Source organism: Uloborus diversus, chromosome 6 (genome assembly GCF_026930045.1).
Source record: "Uloborus diversus isolate 005 chromosome 6, Udiv.v.3.1, whole genome shotgun sequence".
Lineage (NCBI taxonomy): Eukaryota > Metazoa > Arthropoda > Arachnida > Araneae > Uloboridae > Uloborus > Uloborus diversus.
The window spans coordinates 114,158,698-114,177,486 of record NC_072736.1 but is presented as its reverse complement, the minus strand read 5'-3'; the positions used below and the strand labels follow the sequence as shown (position 1 = coordinate 114,177,486).

General features: G+C 35.8%; 1 protein-coding gene across 1 annotated transcript in view; it reads right to left on the bottom strand.

Moving 5' to 3' along the window:
- LOC129224930 (protein eva-1-like) overlaps positions 1-18,789 on the bottom strand; it is a 72,625-nt gene that overhangs the window by 13,003 nt on the left and 40,833 nt on the right. The window contains exons 4-5 of the mRNA XM_054859478.1: positions 16,582-16,728; positions 3,948-4,088 (exon numbers count right to left, since the gene is read on the bottom strand). Coding sequence (XP_054715453.1) covers positions 3,948-4,088; positions 16,582-16,728 — 288 coding nt within the window. The remainder of the gene's footprint in view (positions 1-3,947; positions 4,089-16,581; positions 16,729-18,789) is intronic.

Sequence of the window (18,789 nt, the reverse complement as noted above, 5' to 3'; positions counted from 1 at the left end):
AGCAATGAGCAACAATAGAATGCTAAATATTTACACCTTTTTGTCTCCCAGTTTGGAAATCACAATCCGTTTCTAAAGCCCCCAAAAGTTTCTCCCCTCTCAAGTTGGTAGTGGTATTGCTCGCTGATGATAAGGTGAGTTGCGATGAGACCTCTAACATTCGGGTAGTAACATCAAAGGATATTGAAGGCAAACAATTTTGTGGTATTTCTTTGAAAAGGAGGTAAGCAGTTATGTCTTTAGCTTCTGTTACGAGAGTAATTACTATCTGTAAAGGTGTGTAAGTCCAAACCATCTTTTACACCGAATGGTATGAACAGTAAAGATGGAATAATCAATTGCTAAAAGCTTCTGGTACGAGTTATGCGCTGATCCTCCATCAGTATTCGATGAATCTGGTTTCAGAAGGAAAGAAATCCCTGTATCGTTAAAGTGCTATTAACTGAAGCAAAAGGTTCATCCAACATCACAGAACGAAATGCTGGTGTCATATATGAGGCAGTGAGAAGCAAAGGGATGTAAGAGGACATTTTCAAGTTTTGAATAAAACGCGTTTAAAGATAAGATCCTAGGTAGGCTTTCATTGATTTTCTTTTCTAAATCATGCTGTATAGAAGCAACTACCGGGTCTACTAGTACCATTTCTTGCCCCAAGATAGAGGAGAGGTTCACCAACCATTTGTACTGGTTATCTCCAAATTTTTAATTTTGCCACTTACATCCCTTTGCTTTCTCACTGCCTCATATGTAATAGATGAAAGATACCTGCTTGATCATATTTTTGGTAATTATATGTAAGCTTCAAGGAAATATGCCAGCAATGCAGTGTATAGGTCACTTGTAAGTATGGGAAAGCTAGTGTCATTTTTGATGGGTGCAAAGAAAGCACCACAGAAATATAATCTGCGTCCTATTACAACAGCCAAGCCTTCTGCTCTAGAAGACTTTCAGCGTCTCAAATCTTGTGCTTGCTCTGAGGGGTTCATTGGATATAGTGAATGTTTGAAAAGTCTGAAAGATGACTGAAGTGCTCAATTATATGCACAAACTGTGTTAGACATAGCTGCAACAATAACGATTTTGCTGAGGATCTAGATTCCAAAAAACTTCTTGATAACGAAGACGTTTTGTTACAAGCTTAGGAGAAATCATTTGAAAGCAAAAAACAGTTCAGCGTAATTTTTCTGGCCCTTTTATCAAATGTGCACCATCAGAGGGGGTGGGGGGGGAGGATAATATTTTAGTATATAATTTCGTTTTGGGAAGTGAGTTACTGTTCTTATGGGGTGGACAGTCCTGATTTAATGCATTTTAGATTAGCAATAATACTTCTACTTGAAATAAAAGGTGGGGGGGGGGGGGGTTAGGATTTATTTTATTTGGCAGAGGGGGAGGGTGCTGTAGCTTTGAGAGGAGGTGCACCATCGCTCTTGGAGGATGGACACACTTGATTTCTAACTTTAACTTAGTATAAAATAATGTTTCCATATGAAATGTATGGAGGGGGGTTCGGGGATACTGCTTCGTTTTACGGGGATAGGAGGGCTCTGTAGCATTGCTGGGTTATGTCATCCCTCTTGGGGGTCAAACACCTTTAATTTCATGCTTTTATATTTAGTATAACATAATATTCTCACTTTAAATTTACTCCAAAAATTCTGGAAAAATACCCAAAACAGCAACTTTTAGATGCCCCCCATTAAAAAACCCGACGCACAATGGGGTGGGACTTTTTACCTGTTCTTATTGGGAGGGTAATAAACAATTTGCACCAGATTTAGCTTTTTTTCTTTTTTTTTTTTTTTGGGATGTTTGGGTCCGACCCCTATTTTTACTGTACTATATTGGTAGCTTTTGATAATACAGACAACAGAGATTTTTCATGCCACAGAAATTAACATTCCGATTAGTGGTTTCATGGCAGTAATATTAGTCTTATTACTTATTGAACACCATACGTTTATTAATTTTTAAAAAATAAATAATGGAAATTTAATACTTAATACTGTTTCAATCATCAATTTTTGTTTTAAAAAAAATTGCAGTGTACGATAGAGTTTTCGAAAAGTGGCTGTTTGAGTACTTTATTTCGTCACCAAAGTGGGATCTTTAGTCGCAAGGAGGCGAGTGATTACTTTCAGGTCTACTAAATCACATCCAGAAGGGGAATAAATGTTCAATTACAATGAACTGTTAAAACGTTGTACGATGTAATTGTAATTTTGATGTTGATGTACATTTGCACAACTAGAGAACAAGAAAAGGAAAAGAAAACCCAATTTTGGGATTCCACATCAAGCTCGATTCAATAGGAAACCAATGTATCTGGAGAGGTAAAATAGTGTTTTAATTTTATAGATATTTGACCCAGCATCATTTCATTTCTGGTGTTATTTTAAGCGGCAGTTTTGTTGAAAAACGAACCAAAAAAAAAGAAAGAAAGATTTTATGAAGAATTCATCCCGCTTCAAATACTCCTCAGTTCCAGATTTTCATCAAAGAATAAGTTTGCTGAATGCAAGTACGGTTTCACAGGATAGAGTGAACTGCTCCTAAATAACTGCTCCTAAAAACCAAAGATAACCTAAAACTGTGTCTCGGGGACTCAATTTCAAGAGATTACCAGGAGAGAGATCGATACCCTTTATTTGTGCCAGATTATTACACTTATGATCCCCTTCAATGTCTGTGGTCATAGTATTTTTCCCTCCAAAACCAGAAACTGGATCCGCTCTTTAGAGAAGACTTGAAAAGGACTAATACCTTTTAATTTTATTTCGGATATGAAGTTCAATTTTTCTTCTTTGTCGTTAGAAAACTTTCACAACAAAGGAAAGATATTAAGAAAACTTCAAGCAATATAAAGATGGCTCCTGTCCCTGCGCCAGAGACAGTCCAGCACAATATTCCTATTTTCCTACCTAGTTTCGAATTATGGCCAGGACATCCCAAATAGCGCAAACGGTGGGAGACGGTTGGTCAACGGTGAAACTTGTGGTTGGTCAACGGTAGGCAATGTCCGCTTTGGCAACCGTTGCCTAACCAACCAAGGGTCAACGATCTGCTACAGTGCCTAACAATTTCCCAACGATGGCCCATCGAAAATATTGTTAAGAGTTCGCGATACAACTTCAAACTTTCTTTAAATGATGACACAGTTCTTGAGCACAGGAGATTTATTTACAGCTATGTACAGGAAATGTAGTTGCAACTGCTAAATCAACCATAGCAGTTAGGCAAATATCAATTAACACCGTAAACTCAACGGTTACACACGTATTTACATCCAAATACGCTAAAACGCAGTGCGAAGGCACAATAACAAAGCTAACGGCTCAGACAGTTAAAAAAAAAAAAAAAACTAAAAATTTATCACGCGCGGAGGCTATTTATAAATCATAGAGAAGTTTCGATAAAATTCGAAATGCTTCTCGATGTTTTCTTTTTATTCCATTCACAAATGTTATCCGGGGACCATATACTTCAGTCGAATGTTAGGGGGTTGTATGTACATTACAAGAAACTATTTACAGGTTACGTTACTAAGATAATGATGGAATAAACGCCAAATTTAGCTAGATTACAACAAATTGATCATAAAAATAATTACTATTTACAGAATTTGTAACAATATTAACGGTTGACCCAACGATGCCCAGAAACTGAGGGCCATCGTTGGTTCGTCGGCTCATCGTTGCTTTGCCAACCAACCATTTCGAACCGGTTTCTACCGTTAGTCAATCATCTTCCTTCCGTGTTTGCTACTTGGATACCAACCCAGGAGGAACAAGTAACGTTTAAACGTTTCAGAAACTTTTTCAAACGGAATTAAATTTCAGAGTGCTAACAATCATTTCAAAACGCTATCGAAACGAAGTGTGCTACTTTTTGGGAAAGCATAACCACCAAGAACCAAATAACAATACGCACGCAAATGCATGCCTTACCACAGCTGTATGCAATCTTCAGGTGCTTCCGACCAGCACAATGGGGACTTCCGAACGTGCTGACGTTTGCAACTACAGTACATTTCTGTTCGCCGACACACTGCCGCATCACAGTCTCCGTGGCATAACTAGCCTGGCACTCTGTGAAAAAAAGAGAGAATGTTAGAAACATTTCGGCTGGGGTACCACGATGGGAGGTTACTATGACCTTCCAAAAAAATTTCCCATTCGACAAATTTGGAGGAGTATTGCAATATTGATTTTTTTTAATGATGCCTAAACGGCTCTTTTAATTAGATATAGATTCGTAGGCATGCTCGCGTTTTATCATTCGGCAAAACTCCGAGCTTCATTCGGTAAACTGAGAAGAAATTGAAGTTCGGTGCCTCCTTGTTTCCCAGTAGTGGTCTTCATGAAAAAGTGGAGTATGATCATGCGCTCGTAGGAGGGAGTGCCAAACAGACGGGTCTCAGGAACGTTTTCAAGTTGACGTTTTGACAATTTTCTAATTTAAATGAGTTGTCACTCCGCTCCAAACATCTCCTGTTAAATAAAACTAAAAGGATTGAGGTATCCTTAACAATGAAGCTGAACGTTGTTCCCTTATTATTTACCCGAAGAAAACTCTTTGTCAACTACTAAGACAAATGTAGTTGTTCTAGAAGACTATGTTGTGTGCTGTAATCTTCCCATTAGACTGAGCCAGTATTAGCAATGAACACGGTGAAAGGATGGTGAAATTTGGATCACAGCTAGGAATTGCAATACCGGACCAAAAATTCAATGCCGGTATTCGGTATTTCTAAAATGCGATACCGGAATACCGGTATTAATACCGGTATTTGAAATTTCTTAAGATATGTTGAAAAACGTATTGCTTCGTTGCCACATTCCATTATTTCCAACAAAAATTGTATTATTCATGAAAGCGTATTGCGAACAAATATAAAATGAAGGAGCAAATGTCATAATAAAAAATCAATAATAGTAAAAAACATAATGCATCTGTTGAATTTTTTCCAAGTCTGGAACCCATTTTAATGCTCAACTTTTCTACAGTTGAAAATACGCTTTCTGAATTCACGCAGGTCGGTGGTACTGTTAACAATGCGCGATACACCTCCTCTAATCTCTAATTGTCTAGAAGTCCATCTTCAAATAATTCAGTCTCTTGCTTGTTATATTTGGAAAAATCCTTTTGTATGCGTGTTTCATTTGTGTTGTGTGTATTATTATTATATATATTTTTAAAAGACAGGGTTCATACTCTATTTGAATGAAAAAATTCCATGACTTTTCCAAGACTTTTTCATGACTTCAATGAAAATTTTCATGACCTCGTTATACGAAGAGAATAGCACTATCTCAAACTTGGTAATATATGGAAATGAGCATTAGCAAAACGTCTATATGAATGCCACAGCCAATCTCATTGAAGCACTTAATCGTAACGGAAAAAATATAAGTGCACACTTAAAAAACTAAACTATTCTTATTTGTCTTCATCATATAAATTTAAGTAAAGTAAAAATGCAGTTAAGCGAATATGATGATGCTTAAATGTCTGACTTTTTTTTAAAAACAGGCAGAATGATATTGAATGGGACAAAGGTTGAATGAGTCATCACTAAGTTTCAATAAATTTGCTTCAAAAGTTACCTTTTAGTGTCAATAGTGCCTTTAGTCATCCACGTAACTTGACAGTATTTTGGTTCTTTGAAGTAAAGCCACATAGTTTAGTTCTTTATGTTTCTAAACCAATCTTTCTTGAAAAAACCATTCAGTAATGAATCAATCTTCTGATTCAAAAGTATACTTGTTTTGTTTACAAATTTGCATATATTTAAATGCATATAAATTAATAGATTCAGAAATTCCAGAACATGTTTGATTCTTGACATTGAACGTAGCAGTGGGTCGCATGGATTAGTTTTGCTTGCTGTATGTTGGGCACTATTGTTTTAGAGCATTAGAATATCTCGTTTTCTGTATTCTATCGCCTGACTTAAGGTCTTTATTTTCTAAAACATTCAACAAATTAAGATAAACTCTGATAAATTTAATAATAAAGTCCTTACAAGTGATGGAATCGAACTCGCAAGCAATTGAATTGCTTTTTTTTTTTGAGTGGGCGTGGTAAAACTAAGAACGTGAAATTTTGCTACTACAGAATATGAAACATAAGAAGTGTTGAAAATAACAGAAAATTCAAACTAAGTGATGTCCAGGCAGTAAAATCACGTCGCAAAAAATGGCAAGCAGCTGCGACAGAAGTGGATGCAATGAGATTTCAAAATTCAGATTTGATTTTTGGATCTTTCAATTTTCCACTTTTAATAGCTTTTTATGTGCTACACTGTTAAATCACTCATTTCTAATGCTCCTTTAGCTGCTACTGTTCCTTTCTCTTTGTCCAGGAAATTTTTCCATGACTTGAAATAAATTTCCATGACTTTCAATGAAAATTTCAATTTTCCATGACTTTTCCAGGTCTGAAATTCTGTTATTTTTTTTCCATGACTTTCCAGGATTTCCATGACCCGTACGAACCCTGAAAAGATTTATAGCTAGCTGAAATTTCTTTCCGAGAGATGATGCTTTTCCAAAATAAACATTTTTTCTTGAGCTGGAGAGATTTGTGTTTGATTTTTATTATTAGGTTTTTGGTTTGAAATTTACGATAAACTTGACCACATTTGATCTTTTTAGTTTCTCTAATTCGTTTCGCGTACTTTTCAAAGTTCTTTTCGATTATAATTATGTAACTATCTAAAAATATATTTCAAATGATTATGCTTAACCTCTATGCAAATTTTTAAGGTACTATGTAATTACTAAATAGGGTAGGTGGGGGTAAAGCCCCGCGTGGGTTAAAAACCCGCACCGACATTTTAACTTGATCACCTTGGAGTAAGAAATTTACCTCTAGGTGGTGGGTTTGTCCTATGGAAACCTATTGATCAATGAAATTTTGTCCTGACTAGGCACTCCAGAGGCGAGAAAGGGGGATAAGTTCGTTTTTTACTACTTTGATCTAACTTTTCTAATATATTATGTGAACATTGTAAAATGTAGAATTTGAAAAGAAGAATCAATGAATTACATGTTATTACTGGACCATTAAAGCTTCACCTTCGCGTGAAAACGGTTATTCTAATGGCTGCTTAAAAGCAACATGGGGCGTTTTTCACAAAGTGACAAAATGGGGAAAATACCCGCAGTTGTTTTGGGGTAAAACCCCGCATCTCCAAAAGGTCAAGGATTCTCTCTACTCGGCTTAAAATTGTCTCTTTTTTGAAATATTATTAATATCTTTGTTTAGCATATGTTTTGTACAGCTTATTCATCTTAAACATCTTAAAAAATTAATTGTTGCGAACATTTTCTCATGAAATTTTAATTTGGATAAAATTTGTTAGGTAAAATCTTACATTCATTTCAATTGAAATGTGCTTTCATCAATGTAATAATTTCTTCTCTCTTTTTTTTTTTTTTTGCACATTTACGTACGTTTAATTTTTTGTTCTAGTACCTTCAGAAGAAAAACAATTCAGAATCGTGATAAATGTCGAGCTTAATGAAGCACGCAACTTAATTGCAGGCATCTCTTCGTTCTGTATGGTAGACATTAAAGATAGGTTCTAAATATCGATTGAAGACATCTCTGAAAAATGAAACAAAAGCTTGGGACATCGAAGAAGAAACAAATTTCTTTATAATTTCGAGTGAAACTGTAGAGAATAACTCGAAGCTTATCCCTGCACAATGTAGCCAAGATAACTTCAATATGACAAAAAGGAGGAAGTTATGTAGAGGGTTCTTTTTTACATAAAACACCTAGAAGCCTGCAAATGTACTGAGACACAGGAAGAGTCATTGGAAATGAAGACGTTATAAATAAATTGTCGTAACCTCAGCAGGACACAGTTCCATCCACGACGCAATAACATTTTTAGAAAACTCAACCTAGTGTACTGATAACTTAAAGCAATGGGTACTAGATATTCAATTAAATTATAGCTTCAGGCATTTAAATTATTTTTTATAATGCGGCTGTCATTTTTTCCCGGGTAGTTAATCCTCCTTTTATGGAGGAGAAAATATTTTCGTGACAAAGTTAAAACGGAAAAAAAATAAAGATTATACGTGTGAGATATTTAAGTTCGGTACTGCTGAATAACAATAAACCGATTCAAGGAGGTTTTTCAAGTGTTTTTATCAGGCAGTCACCCTTTTTATTCACATTCGTCTTGTGTGGGGTAAAGATCCGCATTGCGGGGTTTTACCCCATTTTGTGGGGCAAAACCCCGCAATTTTGTTTTCCCGCTAAATTGTAATTTTCTCAATTATTACTAATCATACGTAGCTAAAATTTGGAAGGGTTATAGGTAACAACCCACGCAATGACTCGAATTTGAAAAAATAGGAAAATATGCCCTTTATTGACTATGGTGGTACAAAAACTGAAAATCGCGGGGCTTTACCCTCACTTACCCTATTATCTTGCCAAGTATAAAGCGAGACATTACGAGAAACCAATACCGGTATCATTTGTTTTATTAATAAGAAAAAGTATTTTTCCAAAATTCAGTACAGTCAAAACAAATATTTAAAGAAAATATCATAAAGTATTAATGCAATTGATAGTTGGAATAAATTTATTCATTGAACAAATACATTCGAAATTACACTCGAAACTTTCACAAAAAGGAAAGTGAGTGATCAGGGAAATAGAAAAAATAAAAACATGGTGCACAAAAATGCGATTCATCTTACCATTTGGTAATGAAAATATCATTTTGCAATCTTTCTGCTACTTTTTTTTAAATATTATTCTAGTTCATGCTTTATTTGAAGCCAAGTTTTTACATCAATAGATTAATTTTGGTTCTGTATAGCGGAAAAAGAAATGCACTACACTTAAAATATAAGTAGATATTCAATAAATTAAAAATTCTTCAATTGAAACTATTTACTATTTTCTGCTAATACCGAAAATACCGGTATTTTACCTGAGCAAATACCGATATTCGGTGTACATAGCTATCTGTTGCAAAAATACTTTAAAGCTGGAGTGTTTGTCAGCCACAGATTCAAGAATTGGTGAGGAACACTGAAATAATTTGAAAGTACTTGAATCTTTGAGGTGAAGAGTTTCTTTGAAATTCCAAAGCTCCTCAATATTTTGAGCTTACAGCTACTGTACCATACATTATAGGCTATACATGAAAGAGGCAAACTTGCAGTAGAATGTAGTTAAACACATTTTCTTCAGTCATCTATGTTTCTTGTTGATGGCGGCTGTTAGCGATGAACATCGTGAAAGATAATACTAAAATATTAATTAAATGGAGTCCGATACCAAGATCATTGCCATGCAAATTAATGGATACCATTTTCAAACGCTTACAATAGTTCATCCTTAAAGTGTCTTGCATTGGCTTCTAATAATGTAAATCATAAATCATCTTGTCGTTTGCCATTTAATTAAGGTTAGATTTCATTTTGTTACTTTCTTTGAAACTCACTTTTATTCCATGCAACTATACTGCCGTGTGCAGGTAAATGGCAGTATCTGCAGAAATGAGTTTTCGAGATATTTGAAGAAACATGTTTTGAATTCAATACTAACAAGAGGGAAATGCTGGAATAAGACGTTTTTTTCGCGCCTTTTTTCCAGCGGAAACCAAATAAGCGAGCTTGTACAATAAAGATACCATACAATAGATGACAAAAATGCAAAAAAAAAATTAAAAATGAAAAATTTGCAGTTACTGCCCTTTACCTGCACACGGCAGTATAATACATTATACGTATGTAATTGTAAGGGAGGACTGGCACAAGACCTTCTGATTCAAAATTTATCCAGGGGTGCCCCCCTCCCCATCTAAGAGCAAGATGCACCCGCCCTAAATATCGCGAAGTCCCCTCCAAATTGAAAAATGCTCCTCAATCCCCCCCCCTAAAATTTTCAACTTTGCAGTCTGTGCAATGACCCCCCCCCCCCCCCCTAGGTGGGTACCCCTGATTTATCACATCCTTGAAAGAGTTTTGATGTGCAGGATTTGATGTAAATTTTAGAGAAATTTTTTTTTTTTTTTGCTGAAAATGAGATTATTGGCACTCGCCTTTTAAAGTATGAAGTGCAAAAAAAAAAAAAAATGCATACACTTGTTGAGGGCCGAACTTTTTATTGTTCCAAAAAAGTTGTGATCTTCGTTTTTTAGTAATCAGAACTCGCTTATATACCGAAGTGCTGTTCACAACTTTTCGCATTAATACAAGGGTCCTTTGCAACCCCAAATCACTTGTCTGCAAATTCTTTCTGAACATTTTTTGAGTCAAAATGTTGAGATTTTAATAATCTTATTAGGTGGTTGTTACATCATAAATCAATCCGCTATTGGGACAAATCTTTTACAAAAAAAAAAAAAAGAAAGAAAGAAAACAACTTAAAAAACTAGCTGGTTTAAAAAAAGCTCTTTTATGTTCTATTTCTTTAGTATGCAATTAATCAAATGACACAACAAACAATGCCCAATTCACCAACTAAAATAGAAATCTCTAATTCGAAGGAAATGCCGCAAGGAAATATTTTCATTGGATTCAATCCCCATCTCAGAAATATCGAAAAGTAATTGATAAAAAAAAGTGCATCTCTAGAAAAAGAAAATAACTTTTTAAAGACTTCATCGTCGCAATCAATGGTCTATTCTTCTTCGGTTGATTAACCTAAGAAGTTTCTGTCAGTGGACTAGCATATCAAATTGACTGGCGAAGAATTGGACGCTTGTCCCTCTTTGGCGGTATCGATTGTAAAAAAAGATGGTTTTCAATTTCTGCCAACATCTCTGCTAAATCGGAGTTCGTTACCAAAATTAAAAATGATTTCCTCTAACGGGTGGGGGGGGGGGGGGGGTTCAAATTGGTAGCACAGAAAAACAAATCTTGGTACTCAAATATCTGAAAAGCGTGAACACAGCAGAACTTTTCTCAAAGGACAAGATTTTTGTTTTGAGTCAATAAATATTTTTCTTGAAATTCAACATAAATTTAATAAGTACTGAATAGTTTAACTTACATAATTATTACATTTTCACCAATATCTAAAATATAAACTATAATAAATGAATGAATAAAATAAATTATTTTCAAATAAAAAAAGAACAGACTTCAAAAAACAAAGAGAAACTAAAAAGTAAAAAATAGTTGGTCATACTTACATACGATTTCCTACCCAAAGGTATAAATCAAATTTATTTTATAATTCCAATACAAAATCAACTAAACTAAACACCCAGTTGTAAAATAAACACTGATTTTAATTATTATACAATGAATTACTTTAATACCTAACTAATTATATACGATCTCTTAATTTTTAATAACCATTTGAAGTCTTTCTCCTATAAACTACTACCTATAACGTAACTGAGTCGGTTTAGTTTAAAAGACTTTCGCGTTTTGTTAAATAAGTGTTTAACTCAAGATTTGGTGGGTTGTCAGTTACGTTAGGTAGTAGTTTATAGGAGGAAGACTTCAAATGGTTATTAAAAATTAAGAGATCGTATATAATTACTTAGGGTATTAAAATAATTCATCGTATAGAAAATTAAAATCAGTGTATTAATGTTTATTTTATAATTGGGCGTTTAGTTGTTGATTTTTGTAATGGAATTATAAAATCAATTTGATTTAGACCTTTGGGTAGGAAATCGTATGTAAGTATGACCAATTATATTTTACTTCTTAGTTCCTCTTTGTTTTGAAGTCGGTTCTTTTTTTATTTGAAAATATTTTTTTTTTTTTTTTTGCTTTTTAGTGGTGTAAATATAAAATCAGTACGTAGGGTAGAGTATGTGGTACACTCCTTACGTACATCTCGAGTAAGAAAGCGTCGAGCAGAGGAGTCTGAAAACAACGAAGATGAACAAACTAAAGAAAGAAATAGAGCACAGCGTCCCAGACTCTTCCGAAGACTGTGAAGAAGGGTTTTTTCAAATGCGCAATTAATTTACAAAGAAAATCGTCTTCATCATCAGTTTAACTTTATCAAAGTATGCTTTCCGAAAAAAAATCACGAGTCACTAACAGAAATCGCTTTATTTGCCCATAGAATTTGAAGAGATTTCTTGATTTTTTAAGAATCACATCTTCAGATACTGACCTGATCACCATGGGATCACCTGGGAAGTATATACCTTTTTAAACGAGAAAAAAAAAAGAATTTTCCAAATTGCTCTATTAGTGTTTGAGTTTACGGGGGACATACATAAAAAGATTCCGACGAATTGAGAAAGTCTTTTTTGAAGTCGGTTAGAAAAAGAAAAAAATCTTAATGCGCATAACATTTTATACGATTGGCACTAAAAACTGATCTTTGTTCCTCTCCAGGATTTATTTGTGCGCTAATTTAATTAGAACCATTTCTCTTTACTTGGCTTAGTTATAAATCAACACCACACTAGAAACAGAGTTTCTATTGTGATGTTGTACACTCCTGTTTGAAAATTGCAACACAATGAAGGAAGCATCATAAATGAATGAAATTTAATACACAGTTGAGTGGTAATGGTACAAATAAATGATTACATTTTCAAACAAACAATAAAAGGAGATAGAAATTAGTATTTTGTGTGGCCATCACGCGCCGAAATAAGAGCTGCTACATGACTCGGCATGGAGTGAAACAAAGTTTGAAGATCCGCCTGCGGAAGAGTATTCCATAGTGTTTTTATGCGCAACCTAAGTTCGTCTGTCGAAGCAACAGGACGAGGATCAGGAGCGAGACGCCGCCCAACGAAATCCCACACATGTTCAATCGGTGACATATGCGGGGAATATGCAGGCCAAGGAAGAAGCTGTACCTGCTGCGAATCAAGGTAGGATTTGACAGTCCTGGGCGACATGTGGACGGGCATTATCCTTCTGGAATATAGCCACTGGCAATCCTTGCAGGAAAGGAATAGCTTGGGGCAGTAAAACTTCGTTTAGGTATCGGGTACTGTTTAAATTGGCCACAATTCGTAGCAATTGTGATCATCCATGATATGCTATGGCACCCCAGACCATAACGCCGGGTGTTCGTCTACTGTGGCGTTCGATAATGCACTCCGGAATGTGCCGTTCACCGGCATATCGCCTGAAACGAATTCGGCCATCATGGTGCCACAAATTGAAGCGGGATTCGTCAGAAAAGACGACCTGCTGCCAATCAACACGCCAGCTCCTATGCACATTGGCCCATTGTAGCCGCAGGCGGCGATGGTTTTGCATAAGAGAAATCCTGTATAAAGGAATCCTTGCGCGCAGCCCACGCTGCAGCAGACGTCTTCGAATTGATGAAGCGCACAATGAAACACCTGTAGCTGCTGCCCACTGTGCTGCCAATTGTGTAGAAGAAGCCGTTCGGTCCGTCAGCGCTATACGCACCAGGTGTCTGTCATCGCGAGCTGACGTCACATTTCGGGGTCCACTCCGAGAAGTCCGCTTCCAAACACGCATGCTTGTGCTGCTGTTACGCTGCACACGAGCGGCTACTGTACGATAAGACAATCCAGCTTCACGAAGGCCGATGATTCTGCCCCGTTCAAACTCCGAAATTTGCTCAAATTTCGCTTTCTTTCGTAGAAGAGGCATATTAAAGATTCAGTTAACGTTTACTCTAGCATATAACCACCGATAATCATACACGCCTCGCTACAGCCGTTTATTTATATTCGGTTCGATCCGCCGTTCAGAGGGCGCTGCTCAGCATACGTATGCGCTACCGGTCTGCAATTCTAATCATTGCATATCATGCCCTACTTTACATTTCCTGCAATTTTCAGCTTGCTCGCGTAAGTCCTTCGTGGTGTTGCAATTTTCACAAACAGGAGTGCATGTATGAAAATCAAAATACTACAAGAGCAATGATACTAAATGAATTTCCTGTTTGCTTCAGAGGAGTGTTTATTAAAAATTTGCGATATGACTACTAATGATTAACACAGGGGAAATATTGGGAGGGGGGAGTACTCCCCCAAAGCAAGATCCCCCTAAAAAGGAAAAAATACACCTCAAAGCAGCTCCTCCCCCCGCCTTTGAAGGGGCACCCCTGATTAGTATTAATGTTTTATGATACTTTCTTTAACACTGAGTAAAGAAAGTACCTTTGTTTTATGGCACTTTCTTTAACAATGGATTTTATATTTAATCGTTTAAAATTGAAATTAAATGAAGTTTGTTGTTTTTGGCCCATAATTTTTTTTTCTAAAGAACAAATATGGTGAAGCAAAGGTTTGGGACCTATGTTAGGTCACTCCTATCCATTAAACAAACAAACAAACAAAAAAACATAAAAATCGTTTCACTTAGTGAGACGCTATGAATTTACAAACAACAAAGTGCGAGTATAAATTTGAAGAGCTCCCTCGATTTCACCAGGATCCCTCATACCAGGACTTAAAGACCATTAGACGACCAGGAAAAGTATACCGTTTCAAACAGAAAAAGAATTTTCCTAATGGTCCAGGGGTCTTCTAGTAATCGGGGAGCATAGTACATAAAAAAATTCCAACGAAATCTGTTAATTAGTAGTGACATAACTGTACATTAAACTGACGGCGTTATGAAATATTAAATCTAGAATACTTGTCAAACTTCAGAAATCGGACATCAGTTACGATATATTGATTGATTAATATAAATTTAATCGTCGGAGGGGGTGGGGGAAGGGGGATTTTTGTCTTTAATTCCTCTTGAATTGAACACTATATTTCAAAACGGAAAATTTTTAAAAGAATAATAAAAACTTTAATGACTAAATGAAGTTATTTATTTGCAAAATAATTTTTACACTAAACTAATTAATTCAATTATTTTCGTAGGGAAATACATTTAATTTACTGTTTTGCTACATCTTTACTAATAATAAAGCTCTAAGTCTCTCTGTCAAAAGGATGTCTGGATCTCTGTGACGCGCATAGCGCCTAGACCGTTTGGCCGATTTTCATGAAATTTGACACAATGTTAGTTTGTAGCATAGGAGTGTGCACCTCGAAGCGATTTTCAGAAAATTCGATTTTTTTCTTTTTCAATTTTAAGAACATTTTCAGGAGCAAAATTATCATAAGATGGACGAGTAAATTACGAAATTATCATGACGTGGAATGGGAGAGCGAATGAACATAGTCAATTGGCGAGAAATTCGTCATCCATTAGTAGTAAATATACAGGCGAACCGAATGACCTTTTAATTTTCAACTACGAGCAAAGCCGTGCGGGTACCACTAGTAAGTAATAAATACATTAGTAAAACTATAATTAAAATTAACAGGCGACGCCGCGAAAATCAAGCATCCCGATACGCGATAATTAAATACTGTTCAAGACAAGATTCCTCCGTCGAAAAAATACACCGTTCAAGCCGAAACCACGTGAGCGGTGACGAAAGCTGGTCTACGTAGCCACACCGTATGAAATTTAAAGTTTCTTAGATTTCCCCGGGACCTCTCATCAGATCCAGACAAAATTAACATGGGACCATCTGGAAAGTATACCCTTCCAAACAAAAAAAGAATTTTTCAAATCGGTCCAGTATTCTTGGTGTAATACGAAAACATACATAAAAAGCCGCAAGACGAAATCATAACCTCCTTTTTTGAAGTCGGTTAATAAATACACAGTAAAATCCCCTTACAACTAACTTCAAGGGACCGCCAATATATTCGTTGCATTAGGAATTTCGTTGTAATGGAGTTGAATGGCAGTTGAATCGGGACTGAAAATGTATTTGGTTGAAATGGAAATTTCGTAGTATTGGCATTCGTTATAACGGGATTTCACTGTAGAGTTAGTACATTAACAAAATAGTTACAAACCGGGGAAGACGTTGGCGTTAGCATCAGATCACTTTTCCTCTTCTGCAATTTTTTTCTTGGAAAACAATTTTTACATAAATAAGAAAACATTTTACAAAATTATGTTTAGTTTAAAGTTCTACTTTAATTTTAATACTAGTTTTTTTTTTTTTTTTTTTTTTCTTTGAGCGATTACGAATTGCTAATTTTCCTCACTTGATTGAAGCTTGCGTTACGGGGCACTTTTTAGGCCCACGGGCCTCCGCGAGAGAGGACCTACTCCTGTGCGGTGGCTTCCATGTCTTTCGGAATCAACTTTATTTATACCCGACCGCGACCCCCTTGACTCTGCACAATCATCAGTAGACAGAAACAGCATCCAGCACACAACATCTTGCATCCTACCTCTGATATTTTGAATTTTTACGTCTTGAATTCAAATTATGTTTTTCGCAATTATGATTGCGATAAGAGCCATTTGCAGAAACAAGAAACCCAAGGAGTAGGGTCCTATCGCAATTCGTGCTTGCGAAAAATATAATTTTCATTCCAAATGTCAAAATTCGAATTAATGCCAGGGGATGGATGCTAGATGTGTGCTAGTGTTTTATTTTTTAATTTATTATTTTTTCCCCCTCATTCATAGCTACAGATTTGGTGCCTTGAGTCCCCCGGCCTTAATCCGACCACGCGTTTGTTATATTCCGAGACTGAACAAAAAGAGGGGAGGAAGGAGATTTAGAAATTCGGTTCCAACCCCAATTTGCTACTCAATGGATTGCAACTCAACTTACCTTCTCTGCGTCCGGTTGGTTGTGGGCATTCGTCAATTTCCGATTTCGTGGATCCAAACGTTGCAGCGTAGATAGCCAATCGCTGATTGGACGGACAGGAAAGGTGTAAGCTTTCCCCCTCGCACACAACTTTATTCCGAAAACTTTCTGCACAAGTAATAGCGGGAGTAAGTAATTAATACGACTAATGAGGAAAAAAATAGAATTCAATTCAATGTTCTTGTCCAACATTATGCTATTTTCATACTCATGCAGTCCTAATTTCTGCTCATGTTAATGTTTCACTCAGTGGTTGGAAAAACTACATTTTTTTTTATAACTACAACTACTTTGTTACAAATGTAGTTAACTACAACTACCTTTTTAAAATGTAGCAACTACTAACTACTTTTGAAATGTTGTCGCTTCTATTGACGAAATATGAAAACTACGATGGCAAACAAACTAATGGCGTCAAACAGATAGAACGTATGTCGTCAAAATGATATCCGTGAGGTCCGCTCGTACTTTTATGTGTCTTGTATCTCATCGGAACCGCTGATATACTTGTGTAAAATTTGCGACAGTCAAATTCGTTTGAACCTTGATTTTTGTTTTGTTATTTTTAAGTTTATTTAAAAGTAGTTTCCAGAAATCGCTACAAACTACTATTTTTTTTTGTATCGAACTACTCACAGTCCTACTTTTTTTAAAAAAAGTAGTGCGCTACACTACAAACTACTAAAAAATGTAGCTACTACAGTAGCGTCGCTACTTGTAGCGCGCTACTTCCAACCACTGGTTTCACTCATTTCTATTAATACTCAGGTCCTACTTTTTTAAACTCCTGTTCATGTCTTACTCATATTTATTCAAGTTCAAGTCCTTCTCATGTCTTGAGAGTTATAACTAAAACTGCAACACAAATCAGTTGGACATTTAGGTTCATACTTCCATTGCTAAAGAAAATCTCATATTCATTAGAAATACCTTGATGCGTGATGATTTTTGATGGTTTATATACAATGCGACAGCAACGAAAACCTTTGTCGCCTCCTTTCTACTCACGTCATAAAAAAAAATAGTTTTATAAACTAAAAATTATAGACTTATTGAACATTAGCACTCGCAGTACAGTTGCGGATTTAAACTATTGCTACTTAAAAGTAAAAAATCCCATGTAGTAGCTAATATAAGAATAAACTTGGTCTCCAAGTATACAATAACAGATTTTTCATAGTGCAATTTTATGAAATAACCTTGAAAACTTTGCAAAATTTCGGTAAATGGATAATGAAAATTGACACAAATGATTAGTTCCGAAACATTAAAATTGATACAATCCAATGCTAACTTTTCCAGAATGATAGCAACCTCCTATTTTCTTACTGTCTATAGTCGGAGCAAACCTAACATGGAAACTACCCTGGAATATTGTAAAGGCAACGCAGAACCTAATCACAGCATTACAACGCTGCCAGGTTAGGTTTTCCCAACTATACTCTATTACTGTTTTAGTCAATTTCCGTTCATAAACAAAAAACGATTTGGAGGTATAGTGCAGCTCTGGTTAGTTGAGCTGTGACCTTGACTATGTTCACCTATTTTCGGGGAGTTTAGTGAAAATTAGACGTGTTATTGGCTCGGATTTTAGTTAGAATATTTTTGAAAAACTGCTAAAAAAGTTTCTCAACTCAACTTAGCGCCAATTACCCCTCCCTATTTTCCGAAACAGCGGTAAGCATTGTCAGAGTCAGAGCTCAACTTCTCAGTGCCTCACAATATAAATGAGCATATTTACTATGTAATATTTCATGATGTGCAATATTGTGCCTCATTCACATTGTGTAATTAGGTTTGCCTCACCAAGAAAACTATTCCATTCAAAAACACTTTTAAAATGCTGTTTTGTAACAAACACTCAGGATAAATTGTGTTTATATCACCAAGGTCATCTCATTGTCTGAAAAATAGTTGGGGCAAACCTAACCTGGCAGCATTGGGAAGGTTACACAGATCCTAATCAAAGCATTACGACGCTGCCTGGTTAGCTTTGCCCCAACTATTATATTATTTAAGCATCTTGTCTTCTGAAATTGTACCACGTGGTCTTACTTTCTACTACTCATTTCGTTTAAAAACCTTTGGATATAGAAACCTGCTGAAGGCATTAAAAATCTAACAGGACCAGGATTAACATGCGACTTTTTACGTGTTGGTACCTAACCT